The sequence below is a fragment of the Symphodus melops genome (assembly GCF_947650265.1).
Source record: "Symphodus melops genome assembly, chromosome: 21".
Classification (NCBI taxonomy): domain Eukaryota; kingdom Metazoa; phylum Chordata; class Actinopteri; order Labriformes; family Labridae; genus Symphodus; species Symphodus melops.
Window position 1 is genome coordinate 20,560,095 of NC_136711.1, and position 18,089 is coordinate 20,578,183.

The 18,089-nt window shown below is 46.6% G+C and overlaps 3 protein-coding genes across 4 annotated transcripts in view; all 3 read left to right on the plus strand.

Annotated features, from left to right (window-relative positions):
* Nucleotides 1–18,089, plus strand: part of LOC306842343 (transmembrane protein 100-like) — a 234,037-nt gene that overhangs the window by 97,894 nt on the left and 118,054 nt on the right. The window lies entirely within an intron of this gene.
* Nucleotides 1–18,089, plus strand: part of LOC306842335 (uncharacterized protein) — a 131,972-nt gene that overhangs the window by 11,565 nt on the left and 102,318 nt on the right. The window lies entirely within an intron of this gene.
* LOC306842337 (uncharacterized protein) lies at nucleotides 8,989–14,701 on the plus strand. 2 transcript variants are annotated; one of them, XM_079372524.1, is made up of 6 exons: nucleotides 8,989–9,089; nucleotides 9,170–9,231; nucleotides 9,309–9,827; nucleotides 9,936–9,979; nucleotides 14,140–14,557; nucleotides 14,637–14,701. In XM_079372524.1, the coding sequence occupies exons 1-5, from the start codon at nucleotides 9,073–9,075 to the stop codon at nucleotides 14,551–14,553; spliced, it is 1,056 nt and encodes a 351-aa protein (XP_079228650.1). In that variant the 5' UTR covers nucleotides 8,989–9,072; the 3' UTR covers nucleotides 14,554–14,557; nucleotides 14,637–14,701. The 2 variants fall into 2 exon arrangements, with proteins under 2 accessions (XP_079228650.1, XP_079228651.1); XM_079372525.1 differs by lacking the exon at nucleotides 14,140–14,557 and having other exon boundaries at nucleotides 9,936–10,307.

Genomic DNA, 18,089 nt, shown 5'->3' on the forward strand with positions numbered 1-18,089 from the left:
AGCTGTGTCTGACCACGCCCCCTCTCTGGAAGGGCTCGGGTGTACTCGCTGCTGTCTGGCTCCATGTCCTATTGTTTACGGTGAGAAGGCAGACTCAGAGGGCAGAACAAACACCTAGCTGTGGGAGTGTCACCCACCTGGGGGAGGGGCTACTGCCCTTTGTGATGTCATGAAGGGAACATCTCCAAACGGCCTGTTTGAGCAGGCAGAAGACGGAGAGGATGGACTTGTCTCATCATTGGGCGTTTGGAGACACCATGCTTCTGATCTCGCTCTGTGCAGGACAGCAGCACTGAGGGATTCTGGGAAATGCTGTTTTTGCTCAAACAGATGAGGTAACATTAAGCACCCTGATCATTAGCCCCGCCTGCTTGATATGAAACAGCTCATCGTGCTTCTCCAAACCCTCGGCGTCGTCAGTTGATTAAAATGCTTTTCTCTTCCTCGCTATCTCTGCAGTCGGCGTGTTTCTGCGGCGTGGAGGCGACTCGATGTGTTTTTAATGATCACGCTCGCTTGTTGTTGACGATCCTGAGGTCAGAGAAGATGTATAAACATTCACTGTGGACGATTATGAAGAATAAATGTGAGTTTAATGAAGCGAGCTCAGCAGTTAGTCTGTGCACGCGTCCGTCGCCTTCTAATGAAAGATTTAGAATTACAGATCAATAAGAACAAACAGGTGTTTGTGACGAGCTGCAGCCCCTCCCCCCTCGCCGTCATCCTCCTCTTCTGCAGTTTTCTTCTTCTACTCTGTCATTTCCTGCTCGTGTCTGCCTCAGCATTTTCTCCACGCTTTCTTCCATACTGAAAACCGGCGTGGAGTTTCAGCGTGTTCAAGACGATGTTTCTGTTTCTATATTTGAAATACTTTATTAATACCAGCGAGGAGTTCTGGTCTGCACTCTAACACACACACACACACACACACACACACACACACAACACACACCACACACACACACACACACACACACACACTACGCTGCATGAAATGGACTGCTCACTTTAATTAAGGGCGGAGTGAATTCTTAGTTGGCGAGAGGAGAACTAATGACTCGTTGTTCCTCCGCTGGTCGTGTCGTGACAAGCCGGAGTCATCAGAGCGCTCCTCACAGTAATATGAGTTTGTATCTGTCAGACACGTTTCTTTATTCAGAGAGAGAGAGAGAGAGAGAGAGAGAGAGACAGAGAGAGAGAGAGACAGAGAGAGAGAGAGAGACAGAGAGAGAGAGAGAGACAGAGAGAGAGAGAGAGACAGAGAGAGAGAGAGACAGAGAGAGAGAGAGAGAGAGAGAGAGAGAGAGAGAGAGAGAGAGAGAGAGAGACAGAGAGAGAGACAGAGAGAGAGAGAGAGAGACAGAGAGAGAGAGACAGAGAGGAGAGAGACAGAGAGAGAGACAGAGAGAGAGAGAAGAGAGAGAGAGAGAGACAGAGAGAGAGAGACAGACAGAGAGAGAGAGAGAGAGAGAGAGAGAGAGAGAGACAGAAGAGAGAGAGAGAGAGAGAGAGACAGAGAGAGAGAGAGAGAGAGAGAGAGAGACAGAGAGAGAGAGCACAACCTCCTGATTCTACCAAACGTGTCATCATTTGGCCTGATGACCATGTTCTACCCAGAAGTGACCGCAGAAGAAGAGTTGGGTTTTCCGATGCATGGGGACTGATCAGATACAGGATCAGAGTGGATTTACAACAACACAACACACATGTTGACGAGGTCATGTGACCTTTAAATGTTTTCACTCCTTCAGAGCTGCAGCAGAGCAGCGAAGTGGAGTCCACAGACCCTGACAGAAGATACCGAGAGTCTGTGACATCTGTGAAGAGTGTTTGAGGTGTGAGTCACGTGCAAAGACGGAGGAGTTCTCTGAGTCTTCTGTGGATGTACGAGGACGTCTGAAACCAGCACGCAGGAAGTGAGCCGGCTCTTCAGGGAGACTCCCAGACGATTTACAAAACCGCTCAACTCCTCAAACGTGAGAGAGCCGCAGGAGTTTGTCAAAGTCTTTGAAAGCCGCCACCCACGCTCCTCCACACGCAGGGAGACAGGTGGAGAACGTCTGAGGGAACATGTGGATGAACACATGATTCAGGAGGAAAGGCGTTCAGATTAACGAGGACGAGCGTCTCTCTCCAGGAGACCGAGCGGGCTGAATCCTGCTCCAAGCTTTCATCCCTTTTGGAGGTAAACGGGAGCTGGGCTGAAGGACGTGGAACGCCTCAGGCGGTGCAACACATGGGAGACAGTGAGAGGAGGTGCGTGATGATAATGTCTATGTGCTCGATGGAGCTCTGAGTCCGTGTGGAGCAGAGTTTCACGAAGTTTTCCAGCCTGTGGCACTTTTCTGAGGATTCATTTGAATCTATTTTGTGGGAAACAAGGTGAACCTATCCCCAGAGGCTGCAGGGAGGAATAATATATATATATATATATATATATATATATATATATATATATATATATATATATATATATTTGAAACATTACATCTGGACAGCTATTCAACATCAGATCCTGATTTCAGAACCCAGGAGGAGTCCTTATCCTGATGAGTACCTGCAGATTTCTCAGACTTAACGTGAAACTCCTCCTCCCCTTTCAAAAGCAACCCCTCTTTCTGTGTCTGTAGCTTTAAATATGTAAATGAGCTGTGTCTGACCACGCCCCCTCTCTGGAAGGGCTCGGGTGTACTCGCTGCTTTCTGGCTCCATGTCCTATTGTTTACGGTGAGAAGGCAGACTCAGAGGGCAGAACAAACACCTAGCTGTGGGAGTGTCGCCCACCTGGGGGAGGGGCTACTGCCCTTTGTGATGTCATGAAGGGAAACGGCCTGTTTGAGCAGGCAGAAGACGGAGAGGATGGACTTTTCTCATCATTGGAGGGGTTTGGAGACAGATAGAGACACATGTTAGAGGAACATGGAGAAGAGGATTCTGGGTAATATGTTACTATCAAATGTAAGACATTCATTCATATGGCACCTGTCAGATAACTGGCACAAAATGCATTTCAAATATTTCACAAAACAAAACGCACACACCAAGCACACAAACCCAGACGTGTGTGAAAACACACACAGCACGTTGAAACACCTCTTGGATATCACCTTCATGCAAACACACACACAAACACACGCCTTGTATTTAAGAGATTTATGCACACGGCCACAATAAAGAACAGAACATGTGAAGTTGTCCTGGCGGCGCTTCACGTGACGGATGGAGCAGCGAGCCTCTCAGAGCCGGAGCAGAGTGACTGAGCAGCTTGTGTTCTTCAACCTTTAACAACCTGGAGGCAGACGTGTGAAGAACGAACGCCCTGCTCGTCGCCTTCTTTATGATCATAGAGCGAGCGTGCGCTCAGCTGATTTAACAACATCCTGACATTATTTATGAAGCTGAGCTGTGAGCTGCTGCTGGGAGAAATAAGATCAATTCTTCAACGCATTCAGCCGCCAGTTTCATCCTTTATTCCTGCGGCGCCACCGACAGACCCATCCATGAAGGATTCATACCTGCACAAACCAGGCATGGGCGCCATTACTCGAGTTCTCGCTGTCATGGCCGCCCATGAGAGGGGGCATGAGGAGGGGCCCGTGGAGGTTAGGAAAAACATGGTCCATCCGATTTTACACCTCAGTATTTCCTGTGAGCGCCTGTTTCATAATATAAACACCCCCCCCCCCCCCCAGAGGAAGCTAATGTTAGCCAGGAGAACACTACACACACAGGAAGTGCGTGTTCACCGGACCGTATGCTTTTGGATGCATAACAGGAAACACCAGGTGAGCACTCGTTAGCATGCTAACGAGTTGATCCGAAGGGGGGGGTCACTCCTGGAGTCTCTGCATCATCTTTAGCCCCCAAAGTGCACGAGAGATAGAACACAAACGAGTCCTCGCATAGAGAACGATGAACTCAAGTGAAGGAACGCGCTGGAAGGATGCCGAGCACCAGTGCAAAGATTAAATGATCCATTTTAGAAAACTAATACTCGAGTCAAAGAGAGAGCACAAACATCCAGTCCTGCCAGAAATTCATCGATACGGCTGTCAGGAAACAATCTGTACAAAAAACAAAGGGGTGTGTGTGTGTGTGTGTGTGTGTGTGTGTGTGTGTGTGTGTGTGAAACCCTCCAGCCTTGTTACATTTCCCCCTGACAGGAATGTTGGACTCGGGGCTCGGGGTGCTGTGGAGTTAATTTTTTTGTGTTTCCTGAGTTTCCCTCACAAACGCGTTGTGTATTCACAACGTTAACAAGAGAGACGGCACACACTCTGTATACACACACACTGTGCACGTCCACACAGCCCTGATTGCTTCTGTATGATCAACTATAAATATCTTCTTTAATCAGGCTGGAGTGGGCGCACAGCTCCAAAGATCATAGAAGAAGAAAAGAGTCCGTGTGAGGTCGTTTTCCTCCAGCTTCTGTTGATCTGAGAGAAACACTAAGAGGCCTTTAGGTGACTCATCCCTGCTAATGACTGCAGCACACACACACACACACTGACAGGTGTGTGCGCATGCTGCTACACACACCTGCTCCTGATACCTAGAATCTCTTCCTGAGACTCTGCAGTTTGAAGTGTGTGAGTGCTGGATCCCTGAGAGCAGGCCGGCTTTAAAACGGGCTTAACAACATCAGCGTTAAGAAGAGTTTCAAACGGCCGAGCTGTGATGTAACCAGCGTTCATCGACACATAATCCAGGACCATGATCCAAACAAGACGCCGGCCTTCAACACGCCTTCTTGTCTTACATAAAAGGGCTTCTCTGCTGCTGTTTTATTGGTTAAGTGTTTGCAGTGATTTGAGAGGGGATTGGTCGGAGGCGGCGCTGCGGCACTATGATTGGATGATTAAGAAGGTAGAGGCTTAGTGTGGGATGAAGGTGATCAAAGGTGATTCCTACAAAAACTGGAGGGCGAGGAAGAAAAACAGAGAGAGAGAGAGAATTCAGCAAACAGACAGAAAGGTCAGCGAGAGTGTTTGAAAAGAAAGTTTATAAAAGAAGTGACTGATCGAGCTGTGATCAGCTGTTACCTCCCACAACACAGGAAGTGTCTTTACCAAGGACACATTACACACATCAACCACTGAGCCACAGCTGCCCACAGTGTGTGTGTGTGTGGTGTGTGTGTGTGTGTGTGTGTGTAAACAGTCAGTGGATTAACAGTCTAAATCCCTTTATTTGCAGCAGCAGATAAAGAACAGCAGATCATCCCTTCAGCGTTACAACAACACAAAGCAGCCGGAGATTAGCTTAGCGATAGCTTCTCCCGTTAAATACTGTCACTGTGTGTGTGTGTGTGTGTGTTGTGTGTGTGTGTGTTTAAAGTGCAGCAGGGCACCAAAAACAAAGATGGTAGCCGTAAAAATCGGCAGCAGAGGCTCTTAAATCCATCCCTCCGTTTTACAGCCGCCGAGGCTTTTATGACGCTCTGATGGAAAGACGGAAGACAGGAGCCGAAGATTGGCTTCATGATTGGCTGTAGCAGGACGACACACACACACACACACACACACACACACACACACACACACACACACACACACACACACACCCACAAAGACTTGGTCTAACAGCCATTGTCACTGTATCAGGAGTCGTTAAAGAAAAAATAAAGCAAAAACTAAATAAAATTTGTAGACATACGGTTGAACATGTGACTGACACACACACACACACACACACACACACACACACACACACACACACAGACTGAGGATGGACCTAGGTACAGTCATAACATCAGAGAAATGTGCTCACACTCAAGAAACTTGATTGCTTATGTAAGACTGTCAACATCGCTTTAACAGGGCAGACACACTCAAACACACTCAAACACACGCACACACACACACACACACACACACACACACACCATCATCAGATTGTGTGTCCTCCCCACCACAGCCGTCCTCCGTCATGCTCTGACCTCTGACCTCAGCAGGGAGGGAGTGTGGACAACAGGAAGGATCCATCGTTCTGTGAAGCGTCTCGAGGTGACCTTTGATTTTACAAATATGGATCGATCGATCGATTGACTCCATTCTAACTCTCAACCCCTCCTCCTCCCAGTATTGTGTTTTAAATGTGACACTGCAAAGATTGTTTCCATGACCATCAATAAACCCACTTTGCGACAGTTGGGCTGTAAGTTAAATGTTCTGAAACATCAGGCCTCTGGTAGAAAAGATCTTTTGAATAAATTTGAGCTTCAGCAGCAAATCATCACAAATAAGTCTCTTTGTTTCCCGGAGCTCTTCCTCCATCACGTCTGAGCAGCTAACAGCAGAATGATGAGGAGGTTTAACTCCACCGTCAGCAGCAGAAAATCAATCTGAAGCACACCGAGGAGAGCGTGAAGATGTTCAGCGTGTGTTTTCATCATCTCTGAACACACACGCAGCTTTGATTTCTCCAACACAACAACAGAAGAAGAAGAAGCAGCAGCAAGCAAGCAGCAACAGCCATCTAAATGTAAATCACATGTAAATCATAGACAGTGTGCTCAGTTAACAGGACGTGCCGTCTCAGCACAGTGTTTCTGTTTTTGTATTTCACCACAGAGCAAGAGGAATGAAATTAGAACCTCGTGAGAGGACGATGAAAACACCAAGAAATCCCATGAAGAGGCTTCTCTGCATATCCACGCATCATCTGTTCATGCAGAAGGCATTCGATGTTTCTGCAGATCTTTATCAACGAGGCAGCTCCAAAGTGTGAGCACAGATTTGATTCATAGTTTGACACAAGCAGGAAGTGTCAACAACTGAGAGAAGAGTACTTGGCAAAGATGCAGAAGTCACACGTCGGCAGGATGGAATCTTCCTGGTCTCATTAAAATATCTAATGGGATGAAGACTTCAGTTTGTACAGCTTTGAACACAACATTCAAATGTGGCCCCTCCTTCTTGGCTCACTACACCCAGAAGCCCCGCCCACTCACAAGGGTAAATGCCAACACAAGCTTCAAACTGGTTTTAGAACCAGCTCTCTTCTTTGCTTCTATGTCCACGTTTTAGCTTTTACATGATAATCAATTAATTCACTGTCACTGTCCATGGTGCTGATCCTGTGTGATCCAGGAGCTGTCCATGGTGCTGATCCTGTGATGATCCAGGAGCTGTCCGTGGTGCTGATTCAGTGATAATTCAGGAGTTGTCCATGGTGCTGATCCTGTGGGGATCCAGGAGCTGTCCGTGGTGCTGATCCTGTGATGATCCAGGAGCTGTCCTTGGTGCTGATCCTGTGGTGCTCCAGGGGCTGTCCGTGGTGCTGATCCTGTGATGATCCAGGAGCTGTCCATGGTGCTGATCGTGTGGTGATCCAGGAGCTACAACTTACAGGAAGTACCAGAAGTGTGCGCCTTGTGGCAACATGGCTCGAGTCACAAACCGAAACCAAACCTCAACGTAAGTATAAAATAACGGCACCAGCTTCCTCACCTTGATCTGTGTTTCCATAAAAAGTTATCACAACTGGTAAGAGTGAAAGATACAATACAAGACACCTGTTAAAGCTGTAGAAGTTTGGTACATGTGTTTCCTTTGTTTTTGATAACTCAGAGCTGCAGCAACAGCAGGCCAGTAAAAGGCCTTAAACTGGGATTTTATCTGAAGATTTTGGGTCAAACAAATCGATCAATATTGGAAGGACGATTCATGGCTGCAGTTTAAGCAGTCAGGTGCAGTTTCTATCATACATAGAAAGAGAATGAATATCGGTGTGTGAAGTCAGAGTGTGTTTGAATGTCGAGAGAGTCTCTCACAGCGATTACAGAGCTCAAGTGTTGGTACTTTTCTCACGTTCTCGAGGAAGATGATTGCAGGTTTCACCAGTTAGCGTTTGATTTCATCGTCTTTCAAACCTCCAGATGTGTGAGTACGCTACAGACCAATGTTTGCCTCCTGCTCGGCTCGGATAATCACCAATCAGAGCCGGTTTAAGCTCTTTATACCTCTCGTCTTAATTATGTGTTAAGGGATGTTTGTTGGAGAGAGAGAGGAGAGGGCGAGAGAAAATGATGAAGACGAGAAAAAAAAGTTGAGACACTTAAGTTTTCATCAAACTTCAGGTACAAAAACTAAAAACCACCAATAAGTCTTTTTCTTTTTACATAAAGTACACAAACAGGTGAGTGTTCCTGGTCCTTTTATTAGCCTGGTGTTGCTACATGTTTTGGAGGAGGTGAATGGGTGGGGGGGAGGGGGGACCACCAGCATTTTTACTCGGTCTTCTCTCTGGCTGGGCGTACATATCGGCAAAACACCTCTTCCAATGAACAACACTTTAGGGTCAACTGTAATTGCATCCAGGTCTGGGTCCCTGGTGGGAAACCACCCGACCTCGATACCTGTCAGAGGCACTTTGAGTGGATTTGGCCCATAAACCTGGAGGAATTCTGTTGCAGCCTTGACAAAATGTTTCACTGCTTCAGGTCGAACGAATCTACTGAAGCCAATCTCCAAGTTTGTCTCAATGTAAGACCACAGTGACTCTCTGGGTAAATCTGGCCTCAGAGTGTGTTGATTGTGGTGCCCCCCTGTGGACCAGTTATGCACTTTGAATTCACCTTTTAAGCATTTAATTGAATCCCTTTAAAGTCTACCTAGGTCAGGCTGATCCTGCGTTTCAAAAACAGGGAAAAGAGTGAGCTGGATTTCTTGATCCTTAAAAAAAATAATATATATATATATATGTAGATCACCTCCTGCTCACCTGGTGTGCTCCTTTTTAAATGACTTTCTGAATTTGCAGATAAAGTTTCTTTCTGATCCAGAACGCGCACTGTGAACAAAAATGTTCAATATAAAAACAGTGTGTGGTATTAACAAGCAATGGATTCTTTCTCCTTACTCATCAAAGCATGAGCTGGCTGATTGTGATGGACATCAGGTGAGCTTAACAAGCTAACGAGCGCACTGAGCATGTGCAGCAGCAATATAAGGACAGAGCAGCTGCAGGTGAGCCACACTCAGCTTCTGTCTGTAGCTTGGACCAGATGCTGAGGTGACTCTGCTGTCGCTGAATCGTCTTGCTGATTTGATCTTGTGTGCAGTGCTCATGATGGTTTTCCTGGGGTGAGTCCTGTTTCAGCACTTTGCATGTCCTGACTGTAGGTTTGGGATTTGGTCTTCAGATCTGCTTTTGTCTCTTTCAGGGCGTCTTTGCTTTGTTTCCTGGTTTTTGGCTCTGGAGCTGCTTTACCTGTTCCAAAAGATGGTAAGATTCAACCAAACGGTTACAGAATGTTGTACCACGATGACCGTTTTGTTGTGTGATTTGTACTTTTCCGTTAGGGAGCACAGGTTCAACTGCTGGTACTGCTTCTGGACTTGAATACGGTCCAGTAGTTCCTTTCCAGTCTCCACCCAACTCCTGGTTTGCTGCAGCTTCTCCGTCTGAAGGCTCTCGACCTCCTCTGTCGTTCCTGCCGTACGCGCAGTCTTCTTCCCAGCAGTCCGGCGTGCCCCCCCCACAAACACAGGCTCAGGACTCCCTGGTGAACCTGAAACCGGCACGTGTTGTAGTGAGTTATGACGCCAGTGCTGATAAAGCGCCCCAAGCTCCTGTAGTTCCTCAGAGTGCAGGTCACGCCAGTCCTCCTGAGCAGTCTCTGCCTGTTGTTGGAAAGGTGCCTTTAGCGCTGTACAGCCCCCTCTATGATCCCCCTCAGTCAGCCTCTGCTAACCCAGCCTCAAATGTGCAGCAACTTGCTGCTCCAACAAGCTTCAGGGTTGGTGGAGCTCCTCCTGGGTATGGTTCTGCATCACGATGGTATGCTGCTCCTGTCAATCAAGCATCAGGTCCTGGAGTTGGTTCTGCATCACAATGGTATGATGTCGCTGCTCCTGTCAATCAAGCATCGGTTCCTTCTCAGGTTGGTGGAGTTGGTTCTGTACCTCAACGTTACTCTGCTGGATTAGGTCTTGGAGTTGGTTCTGCACCACAACATTATGCTGCTGCTCCTGTCAATCAAGCATCAGTCCCTTCCAGGGTTGCTGGCCCTGCTCCTTATGGAAGCCAGTCTAGTGAAGACTCCTGGCCTATGTTGCCTGCAGGAGGGTTCCCTGTCCTCAATGTCTTTAGCTCTGGGGACGGTGCGACGCAGAGCGTGACCCGGGAGAGGTCTGCTTTGCCACAACCATCTTACATCATCCAGTCCAGAAACGGCTACCTGCACGCCAGACACGAACACACCAAAATGAAGTATGACCCAGAGTTTGAACCGTATGTTGAGACTCCTCAGAACTCTGCTCCGGTGTCTGATGTCACAGGAGGAACAAAGTACTAATGAGGTAACAGTCTAAACTTGAGATGTGTATGTTATAGATGAAGTGAAACATGTTAACTTGGTGGGGGTTTTTTTCTCTGCAGGTAAAACTGACTCAAGCTAATGTGTAGTGAAATAAACTCTACAACACTATTCTTCTCTGCTCTGTTTTTTTTTTTTTAACACTTCATGACTCTAATGTGGCAGATGACTCAACAAGAAGGTTGCTCCTTACACTTGGTACACGTTTGCTGTGTCATTGTCGACTTTACGCGATTTTAAATGTGGTTCAAGGTCTTTAACATTTTCAATGTCAGTCAAAACTTCCTTAAAGCCATTTTAACAGATCACTCCTGCCACTATAAGGAGGACTGATCTGGGTGATCACGTTAACTCAGAGCAGGAGACTACGTCTGTCAGAGGGGGGGTGGGGGTCTCGTGAGGTAAGCTGCAATGTACATGGATCATCTTTCTTCTACAATAAGACAATCTGTCATTTAAATGCTGTGTAGCTGAACAGACGGCCTTGTGGAGAACAGGAAACTGACTGCAGCAGGTTGATTAGAGGTGGTGCGCAGACACTCTATGCCCCTCCCACTGGCTCCAGGTGAATTCTTCTGACTTCTCTAAATCGGCTCACTCTAACTTCCAGAATATAGGCAACCTACCTTAACCTGGTGAGGATTCCTTCTGTGTACAGCAGCAACTGTTAAAATTCTGACTCTGACCTTGACTGTTTCTCTCCAATTAATCTTTAACTAAACCAGCTTATCTCTGCATCTAAACCGTCAACCTGTCTTTTAGATCCCAACCAAGCTGTTTAAGGAAGTCTTTCCCTTAGTTAGCTGCTCCATACTAGATATGATCAATATATCTTTAGTGGCAGGTTATGTACCCCAGTCATTCAAAGAAGCTGTAATTAAACCACGCCTTAAAAAGCCTACTCTTGATTCAGGAACTCTAGCTAACTATAGACCTATATCTAACCTTCCTATCTCCAAGATCTTAGAGAGAGTGGGAGCTAACCAGCTGTGTGACTGTCTCCATGACAACGGCCTGTTAGAGGAGTTCCAGTTGGGATTTAGAGTTTAGCATAGAACTGAGACTAGTTAGAGTAACACATGATCTTCTGTTAGTCTCAGACAGGGAACTTCTATCTGTGCTCGTCCTGTTAGGTCTTACTGCTGCTTCTGACACCATCGACCATCACATCCTGTTACAGAGACTAGAACAATGACTTGGAGTTACAGGGACTAGAACAATGACTTGGAGTTACAGGGACTAGAACAATGACTTGGAGTTACAGGGACTAGAACAATGACTTGGAGTTACAGGGACTAGAACAATGACTTGGAGTTACAGAGACTAGAACAATGACTTGGAGTTACAGGGACTGCTCTAAGTTGGTTTAGATCCTATTTATCAGACAGGTCTCAGTGTGTTCATGATGAGTCCTCTATGGACACCAAAGTTAGCCATGGAGTGCCTCAAGGATCAGTGCTTGGTCCGATTCTCTTTACATTATAGATGCTTCCTCTCGGTAGTATTATGAGGAAACACTCCATGAACTTTCATTGCTATGCAGACGATACTCAGTTCTACATATCAATGAAGCCAGAAGACACCAACCAGCTTCGTAAACTAGAAGCCTGCCTGAAGGACATTAGGACCTGGATGACCAGAAACTTCTTACTGCTCAACTCAGACAAGACTGAAGTTCTAGTGATTGGACCTAAGAACCTTAGAGAGACTTTCTCTGATGATATGACGGCCCTTAGTAGTATTAGCGTAGCCTCTAGTACCACTGTTAGGAACCTAGGAGTTCTGTTTGATCAGGATATGTCCTTTGATTCTTACATTAAACACATTTCAAGGACAGCTTATTTTCACCTTCGTAATATCTCTAAGATCAGGCAGATCCTGTCACAAAATGATGCTGAAAAATTAGTTCATGCATTTGTTACCTCCAGGTTGGATTACTGTAATTCTATTTTAGCAGGGTGCTATGGTAAATCTCTAAAGACCCTTCAGCTCGTCCAAAACGCTGCAGCTCGTGTTCTTACTAGAACTAGGAAAAGGGACCACATGACTCCTGTATTGGCTTCTCTCCATTGGCTCCCTATAAAATCTAGAATAGAATTTAAAATCCTTCTGCTCACCTACAAAGCTCTAAACGGTCAGGCACCATCCTATCTTAAAGAGTTAATTGTACCGTACTATCCATCAAGAACATGACGTTCCCAGAATGCAGGCCTGCTCGTGGTGCCTATAGTCTTTAAATGTACTACAGGAGGTAGAGTCTGCAGTTATCAGACCTGCTGGTACCTACAGTCTCTAAATGTACTCAATCTCCCCCCCGTGGCAAGTTTTTTCTTGCCACGCTATGACGGAATAAGCTGTGTCCTTTTAATATTGTAATGTAGCAATGAGTAAAGTCCTCTACCTGCTTTTTGTAAAGTGTCTTGAGATAACACTTGTTATGCATCGACGCTCTACACAAAAAGATTGATCCTCTGAGTGAGGGGCAGACATGAATCTCTCTGCTTTACACGACACAAACAGCAGCTCTACAAGAAACATTTACTATTTTTAACTGGGTGTAAAGGTTTGTGAGGGTTGCCTTTGAATGATGATAGCTATTGTATGTTTTTAATTCTCTATGTAGAACTGGAGGTGCAAACTTTCCATTAAACTCTTTTCAGAACGCGCACTGTGAACAAAAATGTTCAATATAAAAACAGTGTGTGGTATTAACAAGCAATGGATTCTTTCTCCTTACCCATCAAAGCATGAGCTGGCTGATTGTGATGGACATCAGGTGAGCTTAACGAGCTAACGAGCGCACTGAGCATGTGCAGCAGCAATATAAGGACAGAGCAGCTGCAGGTGAGCCACACTCAGCTTCTGTCTGTAGCTTGGACCAGATGCTGAGGTGACTCTGCTGTCGCTGAACTGTCTCGCTGATTTGATCTTGTGTGCAGTGCTCATGATGGTTTTCCTGGGGTGAGTCCTGTTTCAGCACTTTGCATGTCCTGACTGTGGGTTTGGGATTTGGTCTTCAGATCTGCTTTTGTCTCTTTCAGGGCGTCTTTGCTTTGTTTCCTGGTTTTTGGCTCTGGAGCTGCTTTACCTGTTCCAAAAGATGGTAAGATTCAACCAAACAGTTACAGACTGTTGTACCACGATGACCGTTTTGAGTGTGCTTTGCATTTCTTTGTTTTCCGTTAGGGAGCTCAAGTTCAACCACTGGTACTGCTTCTGGACTTGGATACGGTCCAGTAGTTCCTTTCCAGTCTCCACCCAACTCCTGGTTTGCTGCAGCTTCTCAGTCTGAAGGCTCTCGACCTCCTCTGCCGTTCCTGCCGTACGCGCAGTCTTCTTCCCAGCAGTCTGGCGTGCCCCCCCCACAAACGCATTCTCAAACTGGCCAGAAGTCCCCCTCCAGTCCTGGAGCGCTCAGTGGGGCTCAGGACTCCCTGGTGAACCTGAAACCGGCACGTGTTGTAGTGAGTTATGATGCCAGTGCTGATAAAGCGCCCCAAGCTCCTGTAGTTCCTCAGAGTGCAGGTCACGCCAGTCCTCCTGAGCAGTCTCTGCCTGTTGTTGGAAAGGTGCCTTTAGCGCTGTACAGCCCCCTCTATGATCCCCCTCAGTCAGCCTCTGCTAACCCAGCCTCAAATGTGCAGCAACTTGCTGCTCCAACAAGCTTCAGGGTTGGTGGAGCTCCTCCTGGGTATGGTTCTGCATCACGATGGTATGCTGCTCCTGTCAATCAAGCATCAGGTCCTGGAGTTGGTTCTGCATCACAATGGTATGATGTCGCTGCTCCTGTCAATCAAGCATCGGTTCCTTCCCAGGTTGGTGGAGTTGGTTCTGTACCTCAACGTTACTCTGCTGGATCAGGTCTTGGAGTTGGTTCTGCACCACAACATTATGCTGCTGCTCCTGTCAATCAAGCATCAGTCCCTTCCAGGGTTGCTGGCCCTGCTCCTTATGGAAGCCAGTCTAGTGAAGACTCCTGGCCTATGTTGCCTGCAGGAGGGTTCCCTGTCCTCAATGTCTTTAGCTCTGGGGACGGTGCGACGCAGAGCGTGACCCGGGAGAGGTCTGCTTTGCCACAACCATCTTACATCATCCAGTCCAGAAACGGCTACCTGCACGCCAGACACGAACACACCAAAATGAAGTATGACCCAGAGTTTGAACCGTATGTTGAGACTCCTCAGAACTCTGCTCTGGTGTCTGATGTCACAGGAGGAACAAAGTACTAATGAGGTAACTGTCTAAACTTTTTGTGTTTTCTTTATTTATAGTGAAACCTCCGTATTTGAATTTTTTTTTTTTCTCTCTGCAGGTAAAACTTATTGGCGCTGTCCCAAATCGCTGCTAACCTGTAGTTCAATAAACTCTACAACATTATCTTCTCTGCAACTTGTGTTTTTATTTTACACGACTCCACAAGACATCCCCCTCGGTACTCTACATATTTGCTGCTTCATTGTCGGGTGTCCATGAACTTTGTCTCCTAACTGAACACTGTCTTTGGTTTAAAACGCCTCTACAGCAATGAGATCTTTTTAAATCAGGGGTGTCTCCTCAAGGGTTGGCTACCTGGGACTTTAGATGTCTCCCTGCTCCAACACACCTGCTTTGTGTTCTCATCAAGCTCTGCAGCAGCCTGATGACGAGTAGCTCATCGGCTTCAGCTGCATTGGTGCAGGGAGACGTCTAACAGTCTGAGGAAGCTGGCCCTCCAGGACTGGTGTTTGAGACCCCTGATCTAACTGCAGTTAACATGAATGTGAAGAACTGAATGCAGCAGGTTGCTTAGAGCACGGAGATGGTAGAGGTGGCGTGCAGACAGTCTAGGCCCCTCCCACTGGTTCCAGGTGAGTTCTCCTGACTATATCCTGCTGCCTTCTCAGTCGGCTCACTGAGTCTCGGGAGGAACATTCAGCTGCTTGTGTTCAGGAGGTGTGAAAGCAGCTCCAAGCTGTCAAGTTTCTGTCCTGTCTGAATCTTTAACTTGGCTTCAACTCTTTATTTTGATCCTGCAGTGTTGAGTCCTAAAACAACCCGGCTGTCCCCATCTCCTCTCTGTCCTCTGAGTCTCAAGATTCATTGCAAATGTCTGTCTCAGTCACAGCGCTGGTGATTGTGTTCTTTAATGTCCTGTCTCTCCTCCACAGCTTCTATCCTTGGAGGGATTCAGAGAATTTAAAATGAAACGACTGTGCTTTCATCTTTGTGTTGAACAGTATTTATCCTGAGTGAGGTGCAGACGTCCCTCAGCTTTACTGAGAGGACACGAACGGCAGCTCTACAACCAGGAAGATTTTAACTGGGTGTAAACATTTGTGAGCTTTGAATGAACGGGCGATACAAACTTTCCATTAAACTTCATGAAGCTGTAATGCTCTCGGCAAATGTTAACTTTGACCCCTAGTGTTTAAAATGGGTACTGTAGTCCAAATTCAGTCCATACTTATGCAAGCTGCCATGTGGTGGACACTGAAGCTTGGGATCCTGATGAAGAGCAACACCTTGAAAGATGATTAAATGGGCGGCATTCCAGTCAAGGCAGCGGGATTTTAATATTTACCTTAAAGATGAGAGGTCTCTTCCTCTCTTGCCATTTTAGTGATTTCAAACCTCACGGCCTCCAGCTGTGATCGCATTTCTGAGCAGCTAAAAGACGGTTTGTCTTGTTTCACTTTTCCTCACAGGGATGAATCAATTATCCGTCAGTGTATTGTGTGTTGTCATACACTGAGGAGGCGGGTTTAAAACCTGTTTTTCTCATTTAAACAGTGTGGCTCATTTAAAGCTGTTTCTGCAGAGATCACTGGTTCCGCAGCGTCCTTGAATGCACCTCAGCGGGCGCTCTGAGAGAGAAGGATGTTTAAGTGCTGCCTCTGGTTGATTATCTATGCAGAGAAAATGTCACTGAATGCATCAACATCTAAGTGATCTGAAAAAGGACAAATCAGACTACCTCAAAGAAACTCTTCATGTGAAAGTTTCAACATTAAGAATCAGAATCACTCCCATGATTTCCCACCAGCCTCAACGTCATATGTTGTTTTGATTGAGAGCCCCCTAGTGATGGAATGTACGTACTGTACATTTAATTATCTGAGAGTTTAGTCTTTTAGTTCTTCAGACAAAGGTAGAAGTTTTTGATGGAGCTGGATTTGGACGACGTGATCCGATGGAGACAGAGAGAGTCTCAGATATCCGTGCAGGTCTTCCTCTCTGCAGGTGGAGGTTAGGGAGAGTCAGTTGGAGCTGAAGGCCGAGCTGAAGGTGCAGGACTCCGGGTTTCTTGATTGCAGACATTCGAGAGGAATCACGATGAAGACTTTGAGAGGTCGTTCTCACCCTGTGTGGGTTCATCCTGACAGGAATACTTTTTTATTTCAGTACGAGAGCCTGAACAGCCAGGAGAATTTCTTCCATGACAAAAATCAGCTGAAATCTAGTCGGATAGCGAAGCTCTCATGACACGACTCCTACAGTGTTTGACACCATGATACTGATTTCTACATTTAGACCTCGACCTCTCCTCCCTCCTCACCTGCCTTACCTGATGGTGCCAACTTTAAAAAGACCTTTTTAACCTTTCAGTTGATTGTAAAGCAAGTGTGTCTGATTAAAAAGGACTTGTTCATTGAGTTGTAGCTCATGATTATACTCTCTGTATAGTCTTCCTCTTTATCAGATCCATCTCTAGAGCACTTCCTTGAGTTGGACACTAGGAGGCATCATCCGCATATTAACAGATCTACGGACACCAAACGTGAGAGGAAACCGAGGCGTTAGCCATCAGAGTGCTTGAGACCGGGATGTCATCGTGATTTCATTTCCAACAACAGAAAAATCCTTGAAGAATAATAATTTGCTCACATGGGGACTTTGACCTTGGCCCGCGGTGTCACCCTCACCGCGTGGCGTTGCAGAAACTCATGTTGACTTTTATCTACGTGATGTGCAGAAACGGTGAAAGTGCTTCTGGTGTTTTGGGAGTTATCAGCTTCTGTGGTCTGCAGAAATGTTTTTGTCTCTGCTGCAGAAAAACTCGATTTACTTCATTTAAAGTTGGACCCTGAACTAAAGAGGAAAACAAAGGTGTTCAGACACAGTAAAACGATGAGTAAGGGTCTCCAGAGGGGACAAAATGGCAGCTGAACAGCTGGAAGAGATGCCTGGAGGATGGAAGTGGCTGCTCTCTCACTCATAAGAAAAGAGGCGACAGTGGAGCTTCATTAAAGGGACGCCGCCTCACTCAGTCCCTGTTAGGAGAAGGGTGACGTTGTGCCCCCCCCCTCGTCGGGGGCATCATAAAAAGGCAGACGTTTGAATATTCTCCGCTCTCTGAAGTGAACGGCTCTCTGGTGGCCCGCTCCGTCAGGTAATTTCCTCTCTGAGTGTGCAGGAGGAAACTCTCCGTAATGAGCTGGAAAAAGCTTTGGATCATAACTTGGTTTTTCACTCCGGCTTCAGATCCTCGGAAAGATCCGCGATGGAAACTAATCATTACATTTCTGCTTCATCTTATTTGATCTTCTACCTCCTAAGTGCTTTACAACGTCATGTGTGTCTTCAGGTTTTATTCCTGTTCAAGAGGTCGACCGGGCCCCGTTAGCTTGTTGAAAACGGAGCTTTGATAATATTCACGTACTGATTGAAATGTTGACCTTTGACCTGTGTCAACACTGGAGGAAACGCCAGGTGTGATGGCGATGGCTGGGCGTCCGGGACATGTCCAATCACCTTGCAGAAGGTTGGGGAGCGAGCGTGGCGTCTG